General features: G+C 38.5%; 1 protein-coding gene across 4 annotated transcripts in view; it reads right to left on the bottom strand.

Annotated features, from left to right (window-relative positions):
* The window catches only part of PCDH15 (protocadherin related 15), a 1,016,126-nt gene that overhangs the window by 96,226 nt on the left and 896,342 nt on the right, over positions 1 to 23,558 (bottom strand). For all 4 annotated transcript variants that reach the window (XM_063669967.1, XM_063669968.1, XM_054435813.2 and 1 more), the window contains exon 26: positions 2,598 to 2,725. In XM_063669967.1, coding sequence (XP_063526037.1) covers positions 2,598 to 2,725 — 128 coding nt within the window. The remainder of the gene's footprint in view (positions 1 to 2,597; positions 2,726 to 23,558) is intronic.

The raw sequence follows: 23,558 nt of genomic DNA, 5'->3' as shown, positions 1-23,558 counted from the left end.
ATTCCTTCTTTCTCCCTCTACCCCTCCTTGACAAAAGATGCTGCTTTCTGTAGATCTGTCAGTAATGGCTACCATAATTTACATAGCACAGAGCCTAGGAGTACAGGGCAAGCATCCTTCTGTCTCCTTTGACACTCAGTCCCAATTCCTCTGAAGTAAATGCCATCAGATAATGCCACCCACTAAATTTCCTTGTTATAGTCATCACATGCCTTTTGAGTAATCTCCTTTATTAATTGACTAGTTTAACATTTGGCTTATCTTTTTCTCCTATATCACACTATAGGATTAGTAACATAAGTGGTGATGTAAAAATCCACAAGGGCATTCTAACCACAGCAGCATTTGACAGTCAATGATTCTCTTTTATCAATCTTGTTCTTTCCATGGTTCAGGGACCTTGCATTTTCCCCGTATTCCTGTCACCTCATGGTAGCAACATCTCAGTATCCCCAAACCCTTCTTCTCCTGATCTCTAAGTGCTGAAGTTCCCAAAGCTTAGTCTTCGTATTTTTTTGTCAAACCCATTTTCTGGGTGATTTCATCTTGGCCCCTTATTTCTCTCTCAAGTCTAGATCAGCATTTGCAAATGCCTTGCCAAGAATTAGGTTTCTGTATTGAAAAAGCCTCACAAACCTTGATTACTGCCATCAAAATAGGCAGTGGAGGAGGTATGGGGATCTGTTCAGGACAAAAACCACCAAGTCATTCTTGATTTTTCCTAATGTCCCATGTATGATTCATCAGCAAATCCTATATGTTCTATCCTTTAACCCCCTTCTCAAGGTCTCCATAGCCTATCAACGTCGTTCAAGCTACCGTAAAATTTTGCCTGGACTCATCATGCATTAAACTCTACTTGTCCAAAACACTGTGTTACCCATTCCCAACATCTCCCGTGCACAGCATCTACAATAATCTTTTTATATTGGATGATGTCATAACTGTTTAAATCATTCAAAGGCTTTCTTTCCAACACACCTAGAACAAATCCCATATTCTAGCCCCAGGTACATTTCTGACCTCATTTCCTACCAGACTTTTTCATTCACACTAGCCTCCAGCTCCCTGTCTACCTTTAGGGCTTTACAAAGAAATCCCAGAATGCTGCTCACTTAAGAATCCATAAGTCTTGATCTTTTCCTTTATTCAGGTCACTGTTTCAGTTTTATCCAAAAAGAACTATCTTAACTTTCTTATCTAAAATTGCACCACTCTCATTCTTCCCTTATCAAACTTTTTTGTTTCCTTAGAACTTATCACTACATAACTTACTCATCTATTCATTTCTTCAAACTAGTTTGTCTGCATTACTCGGGTGGAAACTTTGATTGTTTGTTTGTTTGCTTTGTCAATTGCTCTATATCAAACTTCTAGAGCAGTGTTTAGCACATTATAGGTACTCAAACATATTTGACTAAATGATAGAACTAAATCAATTAAGAGTTAATGAGACTAAAATATAAAATAAGATAAAAATCAGCTACAAAGGATTCCTACTTGTGGATAACAACATAAATTAAATATAATAAGTGACAGATTTGTGGACTACTTTTAGTTAAACTGGTGATTCAGGTCAGGGGTCTGCACTTGGCATAGTGGAAGAGCTATTTTGCAAGCCCAAGCCAATTAGGTTGAATTTTTTTCTTACTGAGAGTGTTTGATAGGTGATAAAACTACACGTAAGAAGAGCTCTAATCATGGTGCTCCTGGTAATAGGAAAAGAAAGGCAATTACTCATGTGCAAAACTAGAAGCAATCAAAAGCTAGATTTGCCAGAGATGTTTAGGTTTTATGTGCAATTTATAGCTATTTACAAGTTAACCATTGAAATGCTGTCCAAAATTAACTCTGCAGTTGAGAATCCAAAATGTTTAGCATCTAAACTTTTTCTTCAGTAAAATTCAATCTTTAAAATTTTTCCTTAGTAATAAAACATTAGTAATACACAGTTGATTAGAAATAGTCATAAACATTTGATTATAAAGAATTATAATAGTAATTAGTAATAAACATTTGATGATAAAGAAAAAAATTGAAAACTTACAACTTTGGTCTTAGATACTGCATTTTTGAAATTCCAAGTAAGCCAACATTCTCTGAGACATCAAGGTTTTTGTAACTTTTAGTAAAGTACTAAAATTGGTAGTGTTATTTTTTTACTTTCATTCAATCAGCATTTAAAATTCAAAATTTCAGAAAAAAATGTTTAATTTATTCCACTATTTCTTCTATTAGAAGTGGTAATTTTATATTTGTCATTAGAGATTCCATTTTGAGAATCTTTTGAGTTATCCTACTGGAGGAATACAAACCATTAAGAAAAGATATACATTTCAACATCTTATTCAATGTAAAACATCATAAGTATTTTGTTACCATTTTCACAGTAAAATGAAACTCAAAAAGTTGCTTAGTGTTTACCTGATATAATCTGTATTGAGTTTAGATAACTAAACTAATATAGCTCCAAGTTTCAGGCTTTTGTTTATAGAGCATAAGTATGCAGTTAATGCAAACTATAGTGTTACAGCTTATCTGCAAAACCTGAGCTTTTCTTTTATTTTAGTTCTGTATATTAACATAATTCCTCATACCTTCACTCTGAGTACAGAAGTAAACATTCTTGCATCTTCAGATACACCTCCGATGTAGAATTTTTTCTGAAACACTGGGGGATGATTATTTTCATCCTGAATCTCAATGTATACTTTAGCTGTATTGCCTGGAGGACAAGAAATGATACATTTTTTATTGGTGGTTATTCATGGGGGAAAAAAATGCACTGAAGTAAATACTTGCTGCACTTTTTTTTGGAAACATTGAAAATATATCAAAAGCCATTTCTAGATGCCATACCTAGTACCCTCAAATGTAGGGGACACTGATAATGATGCTTCTGGTATAAAAATGTTAAGTTGCTGTTATTTCTTTTAATTACAATGTCCTGGTAATTCATTTTACTTGATTTAATTTGGCACTAAAATACTGCACCCTGTTAATTTTAATGAAACAACTCAACTGTTCACATTCACAAACACTTCACACACAATACCAGTTATACCAAAGGGACACAAATATATAAACCCCTTCTGAAATAATAGAAACTGCCATAAACTATTATATGAATATATATTTATTCTTAAGTATAAAATCAGCAATGGCACTTCTTTAGCTTAAAATTGTACAATAACATTTATGTTTTAAGACTAAAAGTAACAGTGTTTGAGTGAGGTGTTTATTTCCACAAATGGAAAACAAGTTTTATCATGCCTTAGAAACTGTCAATGTTAGAGGCTAACATTCATTGAAAACAATGGAGCTGAAGATATGATTATGACTCATAAATGCTGCACTTTGCCATTTAAATAATGGTAAATGTACCATAAATGATACATGTCATCATCAAATGTTAGAACCTCCCTCAAATCATTACACCTTTAATGAGAAATGTAGTACTTGTCACTAGTCCAATAATGACCTTTTAAAAAACAATTTAACATATATATAAAAATAACTTATAAACCAAATAAAATGGGAAATAAGTGGCTATTCATTTTGTAAAAATATAGTCAAATAACAAACCTGAGAAAAACAAGCAATGGGGAAAGGATTCCCTATTTAATAAACGGTGCTGGGAAAACTGGCTAGCCATATGTAGAAAGCTGAAACTGGATCCCTTCCTTACACCTTATACAAAAATTAATTCAAGATGGATTAAAGACTTAAACGTTAGACCCAAAACCATGAAAATCCTAGAAGAAAACCTAGGCATTACCATTCAGGACACAGGCATGGGCAAGGACTTCATGTCTAAAACACCAAAAGCAATGGCAACAAAAGCCAAAATTGACAAATGGGATCTAATTAAACTCAAGAGCTTCTGCACAGCAAAAGAAACTACCATCAGAGTGAATAGGCAACCTACAAAATGGGAGAAAATTTTCGCAACCTACTCATCTGACAAAGGGCTAATATCCAGAATCTACAATGAACTCAAACAAATTTACAAGAAAAAAACAAACAACCCCATCAAAAAGTGGGCAAAGGATATGAACAGATACTTCTCAAAAGAAGACATTTATGCAGCCAAAAGACACATGAAAAAATGCTCATCATCACTGGCCATCAGAGAAATGCAAATCAAAACCACAATGAGATACCATCTCACACCAGTTAGAATGGCAATCATTAAAAAGTCAGGAAACAACAGGTGCTGGAGAGGATGTGGAGAAATAGGAACGCTTTTACACTGTTGGTGGGACTGTAAACTAGTTCAACCATTATGGAAGTCAGTGTGGCGATTCCTCAGGGATCTAGAACTAGAAATACCATTTGACCCAGCCATCCCATTACTGGGTATATACCCAAAGGACTATAAATCATGCTGCTATAAAGACACATGCACACGTATGTTTATTGCGGCACTATTCACAATAGCAAAGACTTGGAACCAACCCAAATGTCCAACAATGATAGATTGGATTAAGAAAATGTGGCATATATACACCATGGAATAGTATGCAGCCATAAAAAATGATGAGTTCATGTCCTTTGTAGGGACATGGATGAAACTGGAAATCATCATTCTCAGTAAACTATCGCAAGGACAAAAAACCAAACACCGCATGTTCTCACTCATAGGTGGGAATTGAACAATGAGAACACATGGACACAGGAAGGGGAACATCACACTCTGGGGACTGTTGTGGGGTGGGCGGAGGTGGGAGGGATAGCATTAGGAGATATACCTAATGCTAAATGACGAGTTAATGGGTGCAGCACACCAGCATGGCACATGTATACATATGTAACTAACCTGCACATTGTGCACATGTACCCTAAAACTTAAAGTATAATAATAATAAAACAAACAAACAAACAAACAAAAAAGATCTCCCTAAAAAAAAAAGTCAAGTAAGTATTGCTAATGTATTACATAAGTCAACTTTTCTGATTCATTTCAGTTATGAACAAATACAAGGCAATTAATGTACATACTATTTATCAAGGATGCCCTTATTTTGGTGTTTTACCTGTGTTTAATGCCTCCTGTACAATTTTAAGTAATTAACACCAGCCTACTTGCAGGGTACATCATGGGTATACATTTGTATTTGTTGAATAAATTAATGAATGAATAGCTTGTATTAGTAAGAACTTAGAAATAGTCTTTTTTTTTTTGCTTGCCATTGGAAAGGTCAGAGAGAACAGTGAGTTAACCTCAAGATTTTGCTCCTATCCTTCTGCTGCTCATTCAGTTTTTCTCTATTTGTCATCTGTGACCTGGAAGAGGTAAAATCAAGAGGAAAACCGTGCTAGCTCAACAGATTAGAGAACCAGCAGCGAAGTAGGGCTAATAGCAGATTACGCTTCTCTATCCTGCAGTGCCAGGGCTCTGACTTGTACCCTAGTCAGCCACCACAAACCAGAATTCATCCAAAATGAAATCATTTTTAGTTTAGTAGCAGACCATTTTTATCCCTAGAATAAAAAATGCTAACAGCTCTAAATTTAAAAATAAAAAGGAATTTTAGAATACATCACCTTTCCAATAACTTCTTTCCACTTTCATTCAGAAATATATACAATTCAAATGTGCTATTTCTTTTCAGAACTCTTAGAGTGACAGAAGTCTTGGAAAAATACTGATGACGTATATTTTCTTCTTTAAATGGGATGAGTCATTTAAAATGTTATACAATTTGCAAAGAACAAGAACTTTGTCATGACCTGTTCCCTTAACTCCCAACCCTAATTTCATATCTGGATGGTAACCAAATCCTACATGTCAGCCTCATAAGCAGGTAAATCAACGCCTAATAAATATATCTTGTGTCATTTTTCTCTCAACTCCACAGCTGCCCATATACTTAAGTCTGTTGTCGTCTCACCTGAGTGACTAAACATCATCTGCTCCCGTCATGTCTTTCTAATGCGTCCTGCATTCTGATATAACAATGACATCACAAAATACAAATAGGATACATTAAATCCAACGTTAAACCAATCACTATTCATATGTACATTTTTTTCTTTTTCTTTTTTCTTTTCTTTTTTTTTTTTTTTTTTTTGAGATGGAGTCTCCCTCTGTCGCCCAGGCTGGAGTGCAGTGGCACGATCTCGGCTCACTGCAAGCTCCACCTCCTGAGTTCACGCCATTCTCCTGCCTCAGCCTCCCTAGTAGCTGGGACTACAGGCATGAGACACCACGCCAGGCTAATTTTTTGTATCTTTAGTAGAGACAAGGTTTCACCGCGTTAGCCAAGATGGTCTCCATCTCCTGACCTCGTGATCCGCCTGCCTAGGCCTCCCAAAGTGCTGGGATTACAGGCATGAGCCACCGCGCCCCGCCTCATATGTACATTTAATAGAGACATTAAAAAACACAAATAGGATACATTGAAGCAAATGTTAAACCAACCACTATTCATATATACATTCTATCATTTAATTGTTTCTTTAAACATTCATTATAACTTTTGAGAGACTGCCATGTGTTAGCCACTCTGGTTACTACTATGTGAGATAAAATATAAAATATATAACCTTCAAAACATAAAAAATTTATATCAAACTAGCATAAAATATAAGGTTCTTAATAATCTAACATGGTTATTTGGTTTTATTTTACTCTTCTCTCAATTTTATTATCACTGACAGATATTGTGAGCAATTTTGTGGCTGTAACTGTATGTGTACATACACAACCCCAAGACCCTCATAGACACACACACACACACACACACACACGTATGCATGCACACAAACCTACAAGCTTTACGAAGTCCTGAAGAATAAAGAAGGGTATTATAAAGTACATGGACTCTATTACAGGTAGAACTTTAAGAAACTCATGATTTTGAGTTATCAGATTACTCATTTTTTTCAAACAATACTACATTAATCCATTTTTTAATTGACAAATACATTTTAATGGATGGATGTGGTGAATTTTTCACCATATCCTCAAAAAGTCTATGACTAAGGAAGTAACTTGGTGGTATAGTCTATAGAAGAATAACTTTATTTGCCCTTGTTTACTGAAAGCTAGGGGGCTTTCTTTTGTAAGTCAGGTATTTATTTAGGTGTGTTCATTCATATGTTTGATTAAATAAGTACTAACAATTCTTTTTTTTTTTTTTTTTTTTGAGATGGAGTTTGACTCTTGTTGCCCAGGCTAGAGTGCAATGGTGTGATCTCGGCTCACCACAACCTCTTCTGGGTTCAAGCGATTCTCCTGCCTCAGCCTCCCGAGCAGCTGTGACTACAGGCATGCGCCACCGTGGCTAGCTAATTTTTTGTGGTTTTTTAAGTAGAGACGGGATTTCTCCATGTTGGTGAGGCTGGTCTCGAACTCCTGATCTCAGGTGATTCTCCCACCTCAGCCTCCCAAAGTTCTGGGATTACAGGCATGAGCCACCATGCCTGGCCGACAATTCTTACAAATATCGTGTATATTCATATACATACTTATATGTATACTTTGTGCATGTAAGTTTAAGATTCAAATACTAAATTGTTCCTTTGAAAGCTCCTTTGATTCAGTGGCCTGTATCAGATATTAAGTGGTTTGCGGGAAAAGGGCCTATGGATAACCCAAAATATGATTATATAACCTGAACATAATGGGGAGAGATGATTATACTTAATTATAATATTTTAATTAAATGATATTTATTTATATGAAAATTAATGAATACACAATACAAAATTCCAGAATACTTCACAACCAGCACACAAACAAAAGCTCAAGAACATTGTTTAGACTTAAAAGAACTTATACATTTATTTATTTTAAAAAGCCACAATCATCTAGTTCTTTTCACAAAAGAGAAACAGCTATAATGTGTTTTATAACAATACTGTATCATGAATTTTGAAATTTATGGTATTTGCTATATAGCTAATTATGTAGGATAGTTTGTAATAGTCAACCAAAAATAAAGTTGTGAAAAAGGTGTTTTCATTAAGTTTGTGACTTAGATGTTAGAATAAAATTGTTAATTTTTATTTTCCATAATGTAAAATAGACTAGTCTTTTTTTTTCATTCTCCTGATAATTTTAGGCCGTTGTTATGTATCCCTCCTTTGAAATGCTATAGTGCATTAAAATGTTTCTTTCTATAAATAACCTTTCCAGAGCTTAGTTTACATTGCATTTAGTTATAAGCATAATTTTATTATTAGATTTAAATATTCTTAAAGATGGAAATTGTATCTCCTACATCTATCAGTACTATAATGCCTCAGTTTGTAGGTAGATTTTCCCCTCAGATATTCTGTCCTAGTTTGGGTCATGTGCTTGCTCCTTGTCTCGGGAAGGAGAAGTCACCAGATTATCCACCTGAGAAGTCGCTGGGACAATTATAAGAAATTGTAGTGTGTCTACTTAAAGAATGTAAAATAAATATTGGCCAGTAAGAAAAGGAAAAGCAAATAAGTATACACCTATAGTTAAATCACTAGAACAACGTTCTTTTTGACTTTTTTATTCATGTGTATACAATGTACATGACATCATCAATTTCCTTGGCTCACATGCTTCCCCACTAAGGATTGCACCATGTTCTTCCACCAAATTTGGATATTGATTATTTCAAGACAGAAGCTTGGAAGCAACTCTGATTTAAATTCTTTTAAGATAGCTTGCTTTTTATCTCCTTGAGTATTTACAAAAACTTTTTTTCCATGTTGTATCCTTTGTTTAATGTAGACATTAAACACATAACAAAAGAAAGATGCTAGAAAGAGAAAGGAAAGCACCATGATAAAACAGATAGAAAAATAATGTTAAGGGACCAACACGTGTACCTAATATCCTAGTATTCCCCTCCAGTCTCCCTTCTGGCTCATCTAAGCAATGCAAGTATTGGAAAGAGAACCACAAACAGTGAAAGAAATTACAAAGTAGGCGAAAGAGTTATTTGGAAAGTGTTTTGGTTAAGAGACATTATAATTTTTCTGTGTGCTTTGGGGCACCCTGCCTTATTTTTCTTCCATTATTAATTTTTTCTCCAATTTTCTATGGGACAATCTTTTGTTTGGCCAGAACTTTTGGCTTTAGTAAGCCAGAAGTTTTAAAAATGACTCCTGAGGTAAGAAAATGTGAGATACCTTCTTGCAATGTTTTAAAGAAAGAGAAAATAACACTTTTATGTAGTCAAGCTCAGGGAAAAATGTAAGACTTAGTATAGTTACCTCCTTGAATAGCACTTCTGTTCTATTTTTGACATTTAAACATGGTAGAAGGAGTTCAGAAGAGTGATTTTAAATACCCATTAACCTCAACTTGCCTCTATGATTTTTAAGACCAAATTTAGTTTGATTTTTTCCCTTGCCTTACTTTTAATAATCAATACTGTGATGTTAGTTTTTTCTTTTTAGGAAGGCCCTATTATCCTCAAGATGAATCCATTTCATTTATCCACATGACTAATCTAGTGCCTACACTGCACTGGATTTTCAAAGAAAGCCTTACTGAATAAAAAGCCAATGAGGCCAAAAAAAAAAAAAAAAAAAAAAAGCCAATGAGTTAAAAGTTTTCTCAACTGTGATCAGTCTGGCTGCTCTAGAGCCATTTTTGGTAGTCACAACAGTGTGGATAGGGGAAGGTAGTGCTACTGGAATTAAATAAGTAGAGGTCAGGAATGCTGAGAAATATTCTGTGATGAACAGAACAGGCCCTTACCCCAAACAAACAAACAAACAAACAAACAAAATATTCAGGCCAAAATGTCATTAGTGATGAGGCTGAGAAACCCCAAGTTAAAGAAAAAGAGAAAGAGGAATTAGATGAGTTAAGATAAAATGGAAAGTTTCCAAAAAACTATAGTAACACCCTCTCCTCAATCCATCTGTATGCACATGCCTTTAATGTGGAACTTATCAAAATATACTGTAATTATTTGACCACACATTGGTTATACTCTTCTTTGACTGTGTCCTATAAAGTCAAGGGCTCAAGCCTGTTTACCTCCACTCCTGTCACTGCCTTCTGGCCTCTGTTCCTGACATTCTCTCCATCTAAAATATTCTTAATTCCAAGCCATTTCTCTAGTCATTGCCAGTAAATATACATCATAGAAATATTTATTCCTGTACTTGGGAATGTAGGAGTTTAGTCTGATTAAAAAAACATACACTAGACTATATTTTCCTCAAGCCTTAAAGGAAAGACTGTGTTTTTCTTATTGTTATGTATCCTTCTTGCCTAACACATTAAATGATTTTTTAAATTTTTATCATGGTAAATGATTTATAGATTTTTCAAACAGTCCTATTGCAGATAATTTTTTAAATGCTTGGAATACCAGATTTATATTTGTTAATTTGTTGGTATCAAGAGATTGAAGTCAGTTCCTCACTTTAAAAACACACAATTTTTATGCTGTTTTTCTTTTAAGACAATTTTTGTTTATGCTTTACAGGTAAATTAATTATGGAAGCATTGTGACTTCCACATAGTAGGTGATATGGTTTGGCTCTGTGTCCCCACCCAAATCTCATCTTGAACTATAATCCTCATGTATCCAGGGAAGAACCTGGTGGGAGATGATCAGATCATGGGGGCAGTTTTCCCCAATGTGTTCTCATGTAGTGAGTTTGCACGAAATCTGATGGTTTTATAAGGGGTGCTTCCCCCTTCACTCTCTCTTTCCTGCTGCCTTGTGAAGAAGGTACTTGCTTCTCTTTCCCCTTCCACCATGATTGTAACTTTCGTGAGGCTTCCCCAGCCATGCGGAACCGTGAGTCAATTAAATCTCTTTTCTTAATAAATTACCCAGTCTCGGTTATTTCTTTATAGCAGTGTGAAAACAGACTAATACAGTAGGTGTTCAATAAATGTTCAATTAAATTGTAATTGCTACCACTTCACTACTCCCAAGTGTCCTCTTAAATAAAGTAAATTACTCTATTTTATTCCTGTAAATTAAATGAGGTAACAGATTTTTAAGCATTTAAAAATCATAATAACAGACACCCCCATTCCAAGATGGCTGAATAGGAACAGATCCAGTCTGCAGCTCCCAGTGTGGTTTGCGCAGAAGACAGGTGATTTCTGCATTTCCAACTGAGGTACCTAATTCATCTCACTGGGACTAGTTGGACAGAGGGTGCAGCCCACGGAGGGCAAGCCAAAGCAGGGCGGGACATCGCATCACCCGGGAAGCAAAAGGGGTCGGGGGATTTCCCTTTCCTAGCCAAGGGAAGTCATGACAGATTGTACCTGGTAAATGGGGACAGTGCCACCCAAATGCTGTGCTTTTCCAATGGTCTTAGCAAATGGCACACCAGGAGATTATATCCGTGCCTGGCTCGGTGAGTCCCATGTCCTCGGAGCCTTGTTCACTGCTAGCGCTGCAGTCTGAGATCCACCTGGGAGGCAGCAGCCTGGCAGGGGGAAGGGTGTTCACCATTGCTGAGACTTGAGTAGGTAAACAAAGTGGCCAGGGAAGCCCGAACTGGGAGGAGCCCACTGCAGCTCAGCAAGGCCTGCTGCCTCTGTAGACTCCATCTCTGGGGACAGGGCATAGCTGAACAAAAGGCAGCAGAAACTTCTGCAGACTTAAACGTCCTGGTCTGACAGCTCTGAAGAGAGCAGTGGTTCTCCCAGCACGGTGTTTGAGCTCTGAGAACAGACAGACTGCCTCCTCAAGTGGGTCCCTACCCCCGTGTAGCCTAACTGGGAGGCACCTCCCAGTAGGGGCTGACTGACACCTCATACAGGTGGGTGGCCCTCTGGGACGAAGCATCCAGAAGAAGGATCAGGCAGCAATATTTGCTGTTCTGCAATATTTGCTGTTCTGCAGCCTCCACTGGTAATACCCAGGCAAACAGTTTGGAGTGGACTTCCAGCAAACTCCAACAGACCTGCAGCTGAGGGACCTGACTGTTAAAAGGAAAACTAACAGAAAGGAATAGCATCAACATCAACAAAAAGGACATCCACACCAAAACCCCATCTGTAGGTCACCATCATCAAAGACCAAAGATAGATAAAACCACAAAGACAGGGAGAAACCAGAGCAGAAAAGCCAAAAATTCTATAAACCAGAGCACCTCTTCTCCTCCAAAGGATCACAGCTCCTCGCCAGCAATGAAATAAAGCTGGATGGAGAATGACTTTGATGAGTTGACAGAAGTAGGCTTCAGAAGATTGGTAATAACAAACTTCTCCGAGCTAAAGGAGGATGTTTGAACCCATCACAAGGAAGCTAAAAACCTTAAAAAAAGATTAGACAAATGGCTAACTAGAATAAACAGTGTAGAGAAGACCTTAAACGACCTGATGGAGCTGAAAACCATGGCGCAAAACTACATGATGCATGCACAAGCTTCAATAGCCAATTTCATCAAGTGGAAAAAAGTGTACCAGTGATTGAAGACCAAGTTAATGAAATAAAGTGAAAAGAGATGTTTAGAGAAAAAAGAGTAAAAAGAAATGAACAAAGCCTCCAAGAAATGTGGTACTATGTGAAAAGACAAAATCTATGTTTGATTGGTGTACCTGAAAGTGATGGGGAGAATGGAACCAAGCTGGAAAACACTCTTCAGGATATCATCCAGGAGAACTTCCTCAACCTAGCAAGGAAGGCCAACATTCAAATTCAGGAAATACAGAGAATGCCACAAAGATACTCTTATTCCAAAACTGACCACATAGTTGGAAGTAAAGCACTCCTCAGCAAATGGAAAAGAACAGAAATCACAACAAACTGTCTCTCAGACCACAGTGCAATCAAATTACAACTCAGGATTAAAAAACTCACTCAAAACCGCACAACTACATGGAAACTGAACAACCTGCTCCTGAATGACTACTGGATAAATAACAAAATGAAGGCAGAAATAAAGATGTTCTTTGAAACCAATGAGAACAAAGACACAACCTACCAGAATATCTGGGACACATTTAAAGCAGTGTGTAGAGGGAAATTGATAGCACTAAATGCCCACAAGGGAAAGCAGGAAAGATCTAAAATCGACACCCTAACATCACAATTAAAAGAACTAGAGGAGCAAGAGCAAACAAATTCAAATGCTAGCAGAAGGCAAGAAATCAGAGCAGAATTGAAGGAGATAGAAACACAAAGAACCCTTCAAAAAATCAATGAATCCAGGAGCTGGTTTTTTGAAAAGATCAACAAAATTGATAGACTGCTAGCAAGACCAATAAAGTCTTACACCATCACAAGACTAAACCAGGAATAAGTTCAATCTCTGAATAGACCAATAACAGACTCTGAAACTGAGGCAATAATTAATAGCCTACCAACCAAAAACAAAGTCCAGGACCAGACAGATTCACAGCCGAATTCTACTAGAGGTACAAAGAGGAGATGGTACCATTCCTTCTGAAACTATTCCAATCAATAGAAAAAGAGGGAATCCTCCCTAACTCATTTTATGAGGCCAGCATCATCCTGATACCAAAGCCTGGCAAAGACTCAACAAAAAAAGAGAATTTTAGACCAATATCCCTGATGAACATCAATGTGAAAATCCTCAATAAAATACCAGCAAACCAAATACAGCAGCACATCAAAAAGCTTATCCACCACGATCAAGCCAGCTTCATCCATGAGATGCAAGGCTGGTTCAACATACACAAATCAATAAATGTAATCCATCACACAAACAGAACCAACAACAAAAACCACATGATTATCTCAATAGATGCGGAAAAGTCCTTCGAGAAAATTCAACAGCCCTTCATGCTAAAAACTCTCAAGAAACTAGGTATTGATGGAACATATCTCAAAATAATAAGAGCTATTTCTGACAAACCCACTGCCAGTATCATACTGAATGGGCAAAAACTGGAAGCATTCCCTTTGAAAACTGGCACGAGATAGGGATGTCCTCTCTCACCACTCCTATTCAACATAGTGCTGGAAGTTCTGGCCAGGGCAATCAGGTAAGAGAAGGAAATAAAGGGTATTCAGTTAGGAAAAGAGGAAGTCAAATTGTCTCTGTTTGCAGATGACATGATTGTATATTTAGAAAACCCCCTTGTCTCAGCCCAAAGTCTCCTTCAAGCTGATAAGCAATTCAGCAAAGTCTCAGGATACAAAATCAATGTGCAAAAATCACAAGCATTCCTATACACCAATAACAGACAGAGACCCAAATCATGAGTGAACTTCCATTCACAACTGCTACAAAGATAATAAAATACCTAGGAATCCAACTTACAAGGGATGTGAAGGAGTTCTCTTCAAGGAGAACTATAAACCACTGCTCAACGAAATAAAAGAGGACACAAACAAATGGAAGAACATTTCATGCTCATGGATAGGAAGAATCAATATTGGGAAAATGGCCATACTGCCCAAGGTAATTTATAGATTCAATGCCATCCCATCAAGCTACCAATGACTTTCTTCACAGAATTGGAAAAAACTACTTTAAAGTTCATATGGAACCAAAAAAGAGCCCACATAGCCCAGACAATCCTAAGCAAAAAGAACAAAGCTGGAGGCATCATGCTACCTGACTTCAAACTACACTACAAGGCTACAGTAACTAAAACAGCATGGTACTGGTACCAAAACAGAGATATAGACCAATGGAACAGAACAGAGGCCTCAAAAATAACACCACACATCTACAACCATCCGATCTTTGACAAACCTGACAAAAACAAGAAATGGGGAAAGGACTCCCTATTTAATAAATGGTGCTGGGAAAAGTGGCTAGCCATATGTAGAAAGCTGAAACTGGATCCCTTCCTTACACCTTATACAAAAATTAATTCAAGATGGATTAAAGACTTAAATGTTAGACCTAAAACCATAAAAAACCTAGAAGAAAACCTAGGCAATACCATTCAGGACATAGGCATGACTAAAACACCAAAAGCAATGGCACCAAAAGCCAAAATAGACAAATGAGATCCAGTTAAAATAAAGGGCTTCTGCACAGCAAAAGAAACTACCATCAGAGTGAACAGGCAACCTACAGAATGGGAGAAAATTTTTGCAATCTACCCATCTGACAAAGGGCTAATATCCAGAATCTACGAAGAACTTAAACAAATTTACAAGAAAAAATCAAACAACCCCACCAAAAAGTAGGTAAAAGATATGAACAGACACTTTTCAAAAGGAGACATTTATGCAGCCAATGGACACATGAAAAAATGCCCATCATCACTGGTCATCAGAGAAATGCAAATCAAAACCACAATGAGATACCGTCTCACACCAGTTAGAATGGCGATCATTAAAAAGTCAGGAAACAACAAATGCTGGAGACGATGTGGAGAAATAGGAATGCTTTTACACTGTTGGTGGGAGTTTAAACTAGTTTAACCATTGTGGAAGACAATGTGGTGATTCCTCAAGGATCTAAAACTAGAAATACCATCTGACCCAGCGATCCCATCACTGGGTATATACCCAAAGGATTATAAATCATGCTACTATAAAGACACATGCACACGTATGTTTATTGTGGCACTATTCACAATAGCAAAGACTTGGAACACACCCAAATGTCCATCAATGATAGACTGGATTAAGAAAATGTGGCACATATACACCATGGAATACTATGCAGCCGTAAAAAAGGATGAGTTCATGTCCTTTGCAGGGACTTGGATGAAGCTGGAAATCATCATTCTTAGCAAACTATGGCAAGGACAGAAAACCAAACACCACATGTTCTCACTCATAGATGGGAACTGAACAATGAGAACACTTGGACACAGGGCAGGGAATGTCACACACCAGGGCCTGTCATGGACTGGGCGGCCTGCGGAGGGATAGCATTAGGAGAAATAGCTAATGTAAATGTCGAGCTAATGGGTGCAGCACACAAACATGGCACATGTATACCTATGTAACAAACCTGCACATTGTGCCCATGTACCCTAGAACTTAAAGTATATTAAAAAAAAAACATAATAAAAACAACTGCATGTTGTTTCAATTAAAAGGAACCTATTAAAAACAACAGATTTCTCTAAAAAGTTTAACTTTAGGAAAATGTTGACTCTGAAACCACTTTGTAATTTGATGGGTTATTTGAAAACATCTTGAAGATTCTGGTTTTTATATCATTATTAATTTTCTTTATGTTCCCCTGTTCCAGTTTGTATTCTGGATAATATCTGGTTCTATAGGCAAATTAATGTTGAAAACAAAAGGATCATCTGATATAAATGCTTAAGCTGTTCTTACTAAGGGGTTTATAGATACATATTTTTGAACACACAGGTGGAAATACAAATTTTTACTACAAATAGAATAATTTATCTTAATTTGTATATTTTTAAGTTATTCACTAAAAATATAAAGTAGAATTTGAGAGAACAGAGAGAAAATATGTTATAGTGTGCCCACTAGACAGAATTAACAGGAATAAAATATACTTACAAAACATTTAGAAAATAAATTATTAAGTATATTAGGATGAGAAGCTCACTGGTTCTTCTGAGCTTTTGGTCTGCAGAGATTATATTTAGCTATATTTTTATATACTATTCATTTTCAGTGGCTAGGCAGAAAGATAGGTTGACTGTTTTGTGGTACATTTCAATAGTTTTCAAATTTAGCTTGGACATTGAATTAATTAGCCTTTGCATAATGTTAATTGCTTGTATCTAGAAGAAATATTCTGTGTATGTGTTTGGCTGATAGGTTAATAACTGAATTGAGTAAATAACTGCTGTCATTACTGGCTCCAAAATGTGACATTCATATTTCCTTTTTTTGAGACAGAGTCTAGCTCTGTCATCCAGGCTGGAGTACAGTGGTGCAATCTTGGCTCACTGTAACCTCCACCTCCCGAGTTCGAGCAATTCTCCTGCCTCAGCCTCCCAAGTAGCTAGGATTATAGGCGTCGCCACCATGCCTGGCTAATTTTTGTATTTTTAGTAGAGGCGGGGTTTCACTGTGTTGTCCAGGCTGGTCTCAAACTCTAACCTTGTGATCTGCCGCTTCAGCCTCCCAAAGTGCTGGGATTACAGGTGTGAGCCACTGTGCCTGGCCGATATTTGTGTAATATATAATACTTGATTTTGGCTAAGTCTTTTCATGAAGAAAATGACAACACTGACGCTTTGTCATTCCTCTGTATCTGTGGGGGATTGGTCCCAGGACCCCCTTCTGATACCAGAATCCACATATACTCAAGTCCCTGATAGAAAATGGCCACAGTATTTTCATATAACATACACACATCTTCCCATATCAATCATCTCCAGATAACTTATAATACCTAATACAATGTAAATGCTACATAAATAGTTGCATACGATATTGTTTAAGGAATAAGGACAAAAAATTCTGCGCATGTTCATTATAGACACAGCCATCCATTACTTTTCTGAATATTTTCCATCTCTGATTGTCTGGATTCATGAATGCAGAACCCATGGATACAGAAGGCCAACTGTATAGTCATGGGGAAATAATCAGGAAAAAACAGTAATATTCTAAGTATTACTTAAATTTTGGTTTTGAATCCATTTTAACATTTTTTCCTCCTGGAAAGATTTTATGACTAAATTTATCTACAAATTGCAATCACCAAAATAGGAGTTAAGGATGCAAAATTGTTTGTTTACATTGGTACTGCCAACATTTTCTTATTCCTGAGTTCAAACGGATACATTTAAAAGCCTCTGCAACCGAATGACTGTGACTTTTAGTGCAGTCAGTTTCTGTGAGAAAAAAAGACACTATTTTAAATCATTTTTATTTATTAAACACTAGCTCTCTACAAAAAGCAGCTATTACGATATTACAGGACTATAATGATCAACAAAACTGTAGTAGTTGTAATCTGGGCAATAAAAATTTAAGCATAAACTTTGGAAGCAGAGCCTGGGTCTAATCTGATAATACCACATGTATGCTGTGTGACCTTATATAGGTTACTTACTCTCTCTGAGGTAAAGTTTCTTATTCATAACATGATAGTAATTTTACATAAATAACTAGATTAAATGAGCAAATACATGTAAGGCATTAAATACATGGTAGCTTTACTATTTCATATATGCCTTGAAGATTCCTGGCTCTCAAGGCAGGAGGGAGAAAATATTAGTAACATTATTACTATTACCAGAAGGAAAAAAAAATACCCATAGCATGAAATTGAAACAAAATTTCCTAGCACTGAATTTTAAAAGAAAATGGTTTTTATATGAGATATATAGGAATATAGTACACATCAAATAATGTAGTGGAAAATACATATTTTTAGTGCAAGTAAAATAATTTTATGAAATCATAATGAAATAACTATTGGAAAACATATGAAAAGTACTGTGTCCTATTAAATATGCATACTTTTGTTTATACAAGACCACAAATTTATAAAAAAATTTATTTCAAAAGCCAAGCGTTCAAGAAAATCAGACAGTATATAATATGTGACCTAAGACTATTCTATTGATAATACAAGCTGAATAGGAATTATTGTACACTGAATTGCAGGATCACAGCTGAGGAAGACAAAATTATTATATCTGGAGAGACCATTAAATGACCTCTGAATTCTCTGGCATATAATTAAAAATAAAAGCATATTTATGCCCCAAAACTAATGCTTTGTTTAAATTTAAAAAGATGAATAAATTTACTAAAATAAATAAACAAGCTAACAGAAAAACAACCAAAGATGCAAAAAGATTGTGTTGTGGAAATGCAATTTGCTAAGCACTTGAAAAGATACATGGACTGTAGTTATTGTCACATGGGCAGTTTTGAATTTTCATATATGCACCTAAACACAGACACACACATAACAGATATTAACACTATGTTCTTTTTTTCTTGAGACTATAAAGGAGCTGTGTCTAAAAGACAAGAGAAAAATCCATCAAAAAGAAATGAACACACTGATATGATTTGGATGTTTGTCTCCCCGACATCTCATGTTGAAATGTAATCCCTAGTATTGGAGGTGGGGCCTGGTGGGAGGTGCTTGGATCATGGGGGTGGACCCCTTGTGAACGGCTTAGCACCATCCCCTTGGTGATGAGAGAATTCTCACTCTGAGTTCTCAAGCGATCTAGATATTGAAAAGTGTGTGGCACCTCTCCCTCCCTCTTGCTCCTCCTCTGGCCATGTGATGCACTGGCTCTCCTTTCACTTTCCACCATGAGTGGAAGCTTCCTGAGGCCCTCATCAAGAGCAGATGCCGGCACCACACTTCCTGTACAGCCTGTAGAACCATGAACCAAAATAAAATATCTTTTCTTTATAAATTACCCAGCCTCAGGCATTCCTTTACAGCAATGCAAGAATGGCCTAATACACAAACCAAATATGGTTTTCCATATTTAATGGGAGGAATGGAAGATGCGTTACTCTTTCTTCAATAGTTTCTCTACATTAGACATTTTACTTACAATATTTCTTTAAAAACCTTGCAACAAATCCATGAAATAGGTATTTTCATTCTGCTTTGTAGATAAAGAAACTGAGACTCAAGGAGATTAAGGAACTAGTCAACTATTATACAGAAGAGCCAGACTTCATTCCCAGGCATGGTTAAATTCATGCCCAGGTTTCTCTCCCTAGTTAAAACAAGATTTGTAATAACAGTAAGGTTAACTTCCATTAGACACTTTTGCTCAGCTTCTAGAATATAGGCAAATAGTAGTACTGAATAAAGAATTATTGCATAAAACGATACATCTATTTCAAGAGACAGACAAGTACAGTTGCCTCTTCCATATTTGGATATCAACTGAAGAATTACTACAAATGATTTAAAGGATTTATAAATGTCTATGGCATTGTTGAAGGAAGAGAAAAAAATGCCTTTCAAACAATGTGCTAAATTATTTAATGCTGCTCAAATAGGCGGCTCTGTCCTTTAATGCAAATACACACACACACACACACACACACACACACACACACACACACAGATATCACCATAGCTTCCTATTGCTTCTGTAATAGATTACTGCAAAATTAGTGGTTTAAAACAACACCAGTGGATTATTGTATGGTTTGTAGGTCCAAATGGGTCTCACTGGGCTAAAATTAAGAGGTAGCAGGTCTGCATTTCTTTCTGGAGTCTCTAGGGCTGTATCTGTTTCCTTGCCTTTTCTAGCTTCTAGAAGCTGCCTGCTTGCATTCCTTAAGCTTAGTGTCCTTTCATCAGTCAAATCTAGCAATGGCCAGTGGAATCTTCTGTTGCATCAGTCTGACACTGACTGTCCTGCCTTCTTTCACTTATAAGGATGCTTATAATTGCATTGAGTCCACCCAGAGAGTCCAGAATAATCACCCAATATTAAATCCTTAATCCAATCACATCTGGGAAGTCCCTTATTTTACATAAATTAATATCTCCCCAAATTTCAGAGATTAGGGCATAGATATCTCAAGGGAAGGGGGGCATCATTCTGCCTACAAGAGGCATATTATTGTGTTCTGTTCAATGTAAAATTCTAAGGATATACTACATTTAAAAACAGAAATGTGTTAGTGAGAAACAAGCTGCCCCCTCATCCGTGTCCACTATGCCGAGGCAATCACTGGAAGGTGCACTGCCCCAGAGGACAAAGGTTCCCTGGGTCAGAAACCCCCAACCAGATGATCCAACAACAGGACTGAGGATGCCCGGGGCAGGCGCCAGCTCATGTCATCACCCTCACTGAGCCCCGGGTATGTTTAACTATTGAGGGCCAGGAAATTGACTTCCTCCTGGACACTGGTACAGCCTTCTCAGTGTCAATATCCTGTCCTGGACGACTGTCCTCAAGGTCCGTTTCCATCCGAGGAATCCTGGGACAGCCTGTAACCAGGCATTTCTCCCACCTCCTCAGTTGTAATTGGGAAACTTTGCTCTTTTCACATGCCTTTCTTGTTATGCCTGAAAGTCCCACACCCTTATTAGGGAGGGATATACTAGCCAAGGCTGGAGCTATTAGCTACATGAATATGGGGAACAAGTTACCCATTTGTTGTCCCCTACTTGAGGAGGGAATCAACCCTGAAGTCTGGGCATTGGAAGGACAATTTGGAAGGGCAAAAAATGCCCACCCAGCCACGCAATGCAAAAACACAAAGAGGTAGGACTCTTACACTGACAAAGCCATGAAAATGGGAAGGAGAGGGGAGAACAGCAGCATAAGTGGCTGGCAGAGGTAGGGAAAGACCAGCAAGAAGGAAAGAGAGAAAGAAGAAGTCAGAGAATGAGACAGAGAGACAGAAAGTCAAAGAGGGAGTCAGAAACAGAGACAAAGAAAAGGAGTCAGAGAAAAAGAGGGACAGACCCAAAATGTCAAAGAGAGAGTTAAAAAGAGAGGAAGAGACAAAGAAGAAGTCAAAAAAGAGATGGAAGTAGTAAAGAAAAAACAGTGTACCCTATTCCTTTAAAAGCCAGGGTAAATGTCTATCTACCCAGTCAAGGCATATTCTACTTATGTTGATCTTCAATCCATATCTGCCTCTCAGACAGTTTGCAAGAAATAACGAAATCTATCCTTACTTTACAATCTCAAATAGACTCTTTGGCAGCAGTGACTCTCCAAAACCGCCAAGTCCTAGACCTCCTCACTGCTGAGAAAGGAGGACTCTGCACCTTCTTAGGGGAAGAGTGTTGTTTTTACACTAACCAGTCGGGGATAGTACGAGATGCTGCCCAGCGTTTACAGGAAAAGGCTTCTGAAATCAGGCAACGCCTTTCAAATTCTTATACCAACCTCTGGAGGTGGGCAACATGGCTTCTCTCATTTCTAGGTCCTGTGCCAGCCATCTTGCTATTACTTGCCCTTGGGCCCTGTATTTTTAACCTTCTTGTCAAATTTGTTTCCTCTAGAATCGAGGCCATGAAGCTACAGATGGTCTTATAAATGGAACCCCAAATGAGTTCAACTAACAACTTCTACCGAGGACCCCTGGACCGACCCGCTGGCACTTCCCCTGGCCTAGAGAGTTCCCCTCTGAAGGACACCACAACTGCAGGGCCCCTTCTTCGCCCCTATCCAGCAGGAAGTAGCTAGAGCGGTCATCGGCCAAATTCCCAACAGCAGTTGGGGTGTCCTGTTTAGAGGGGGGATTGAGAGGTGACACTGTGCTGGCAGTCCTCACAGCCCTCGCTCACTCTCGGTGCCTCCTCTGCCTGGGCTACCATTTTGGTGGCACTTGAGGAGGCCTTCAGCCCACTGCTGCACTGTGGGAGCCCCTTTCTGGGCTGGCCAAGGCCGAAGCCCACTCCCTCAGCTTGCAGGGAGGTGTGGAGGGAGAGGTGTGAGCGGGAACTGGGGTTGTGTGTGGCGCTTGCAGGCCAGCTGGAGTTCTGGGTGGGCGTGAGCTTGGCGGGCCCCGCACTTGGAGCAGCCGGCCGGCCCTGCCAGCCCTGGGCAGTGAGGGACTTAGCACCCGGGCCACCGGCTGTGGAGGGTATACTGGGTCCCCCAGCAGTGCCAGCCCACCGGTGCTGCGCTCGATTTCTCGCCGAGCCTTAGCTGCCTTCCCGCGGGGCAGGCCTCGGGACTGCAGCCCACCATGCCTGAGGCCGTGGGACTGCAGCCCACCATGCCTGAGCCTTCCCCCACCTCCGTGGGTTCCTGTGCAGCCCGAGCCTCGCCGACGAGTGCTGCCCCCTGCTCCATTGCGTCCAGTCCCATCCACCACCCAAGGGCTGAGGAGTGTGAGTGCACAGCGCGGGACTGGCAGGCAGCTCCACCTGCAGCCCCAGTGCGGGATCCACTAGGTGAAGCCAGCTGGGCTCCTGAGTCTGGTGAGGATGTGGAGAGTCTTTATATCTAGCTCAGGGATTGTAAACACACCAATTGGCACTCTGTATTTAGCTCAAGGTCTGTGAGTGCACCAATCGACACTCTGTATCTTGCTGCTCTGGTGGAGCCTTGGAGAACCTTTATGTCTAGCTCAGGGATTGTAAACACACCAGTCAGCACTCTGTATCTAGCTCAAGGTTTGTAAACACACCAATCAGCACCCTGTGTTTAGCTCAAGGTTTGTGAGTGCACCAATCGACACTCTGTAGCTAGCTGCTCTGGTGGGGCCTTGGAGAACCTTTATGTCTAGCTCAAGGATTGTAAACACACCAATCGGCACTCTGTATCTAGCTCAAGGATTGTAAACACACCAATCAGCACCCTGTATTTAGCTCAAGGTTTGTGAGTGCACCAATCAATACTCTGTATCTAGCTGCTCTGGTGGGGCCTTAGAGAACGTGTGTGTCGAAACTCTGTATCTAACTAATCTGATGGGGACATGGAGAACCTTTGTATCTAGCTCAGGGATTGTAAACTCACCAATCAGCACCCTGTCAAAACCGGCCACTTGGCTCTACCAATCAGCAGGATGTGGGTGGGGCCAGATAAGAGAACAAAAGCAGGCTGCCCAAGCCAGCAGTGGCAACCCGCTCGGGTCCCCTTCCACACTGTGGCAGCTTTGTTCTTTTGCTCTTTGCAATAAATCTTGCTACTGCTCACTCTTTGGGTCCACGCTGCTTTTATGAGCTGTAACACTCACCGCGAAGATCTGCAGCTTCACTCCTGAACACAGCGAGACCACGAGCCCACCAGGAGGAACGAACAACTCCAGACGCGCTGCCTT

Source organism: Pongo pygmaeus, chromosome 8, assembly GCF_028885625.2.
Source record: "Pongo pygmaeus isolate AG05252 chromosome 8, NHGRI_mPonPyg2-v2.0_pri, whole genome shotgun sequence".
Classification (NCBI taxonomy): domain Eukaryota; kingdom Metazoa; phylum Chordata; class Mammalia; order Primates; family Hominidae; genus Pongo; species Pongo pygmaeus.
Note: the sequence above shows the minus strand (reverse complement) of the source record. Positions and strands in the feature narration are given on the sequence as shown.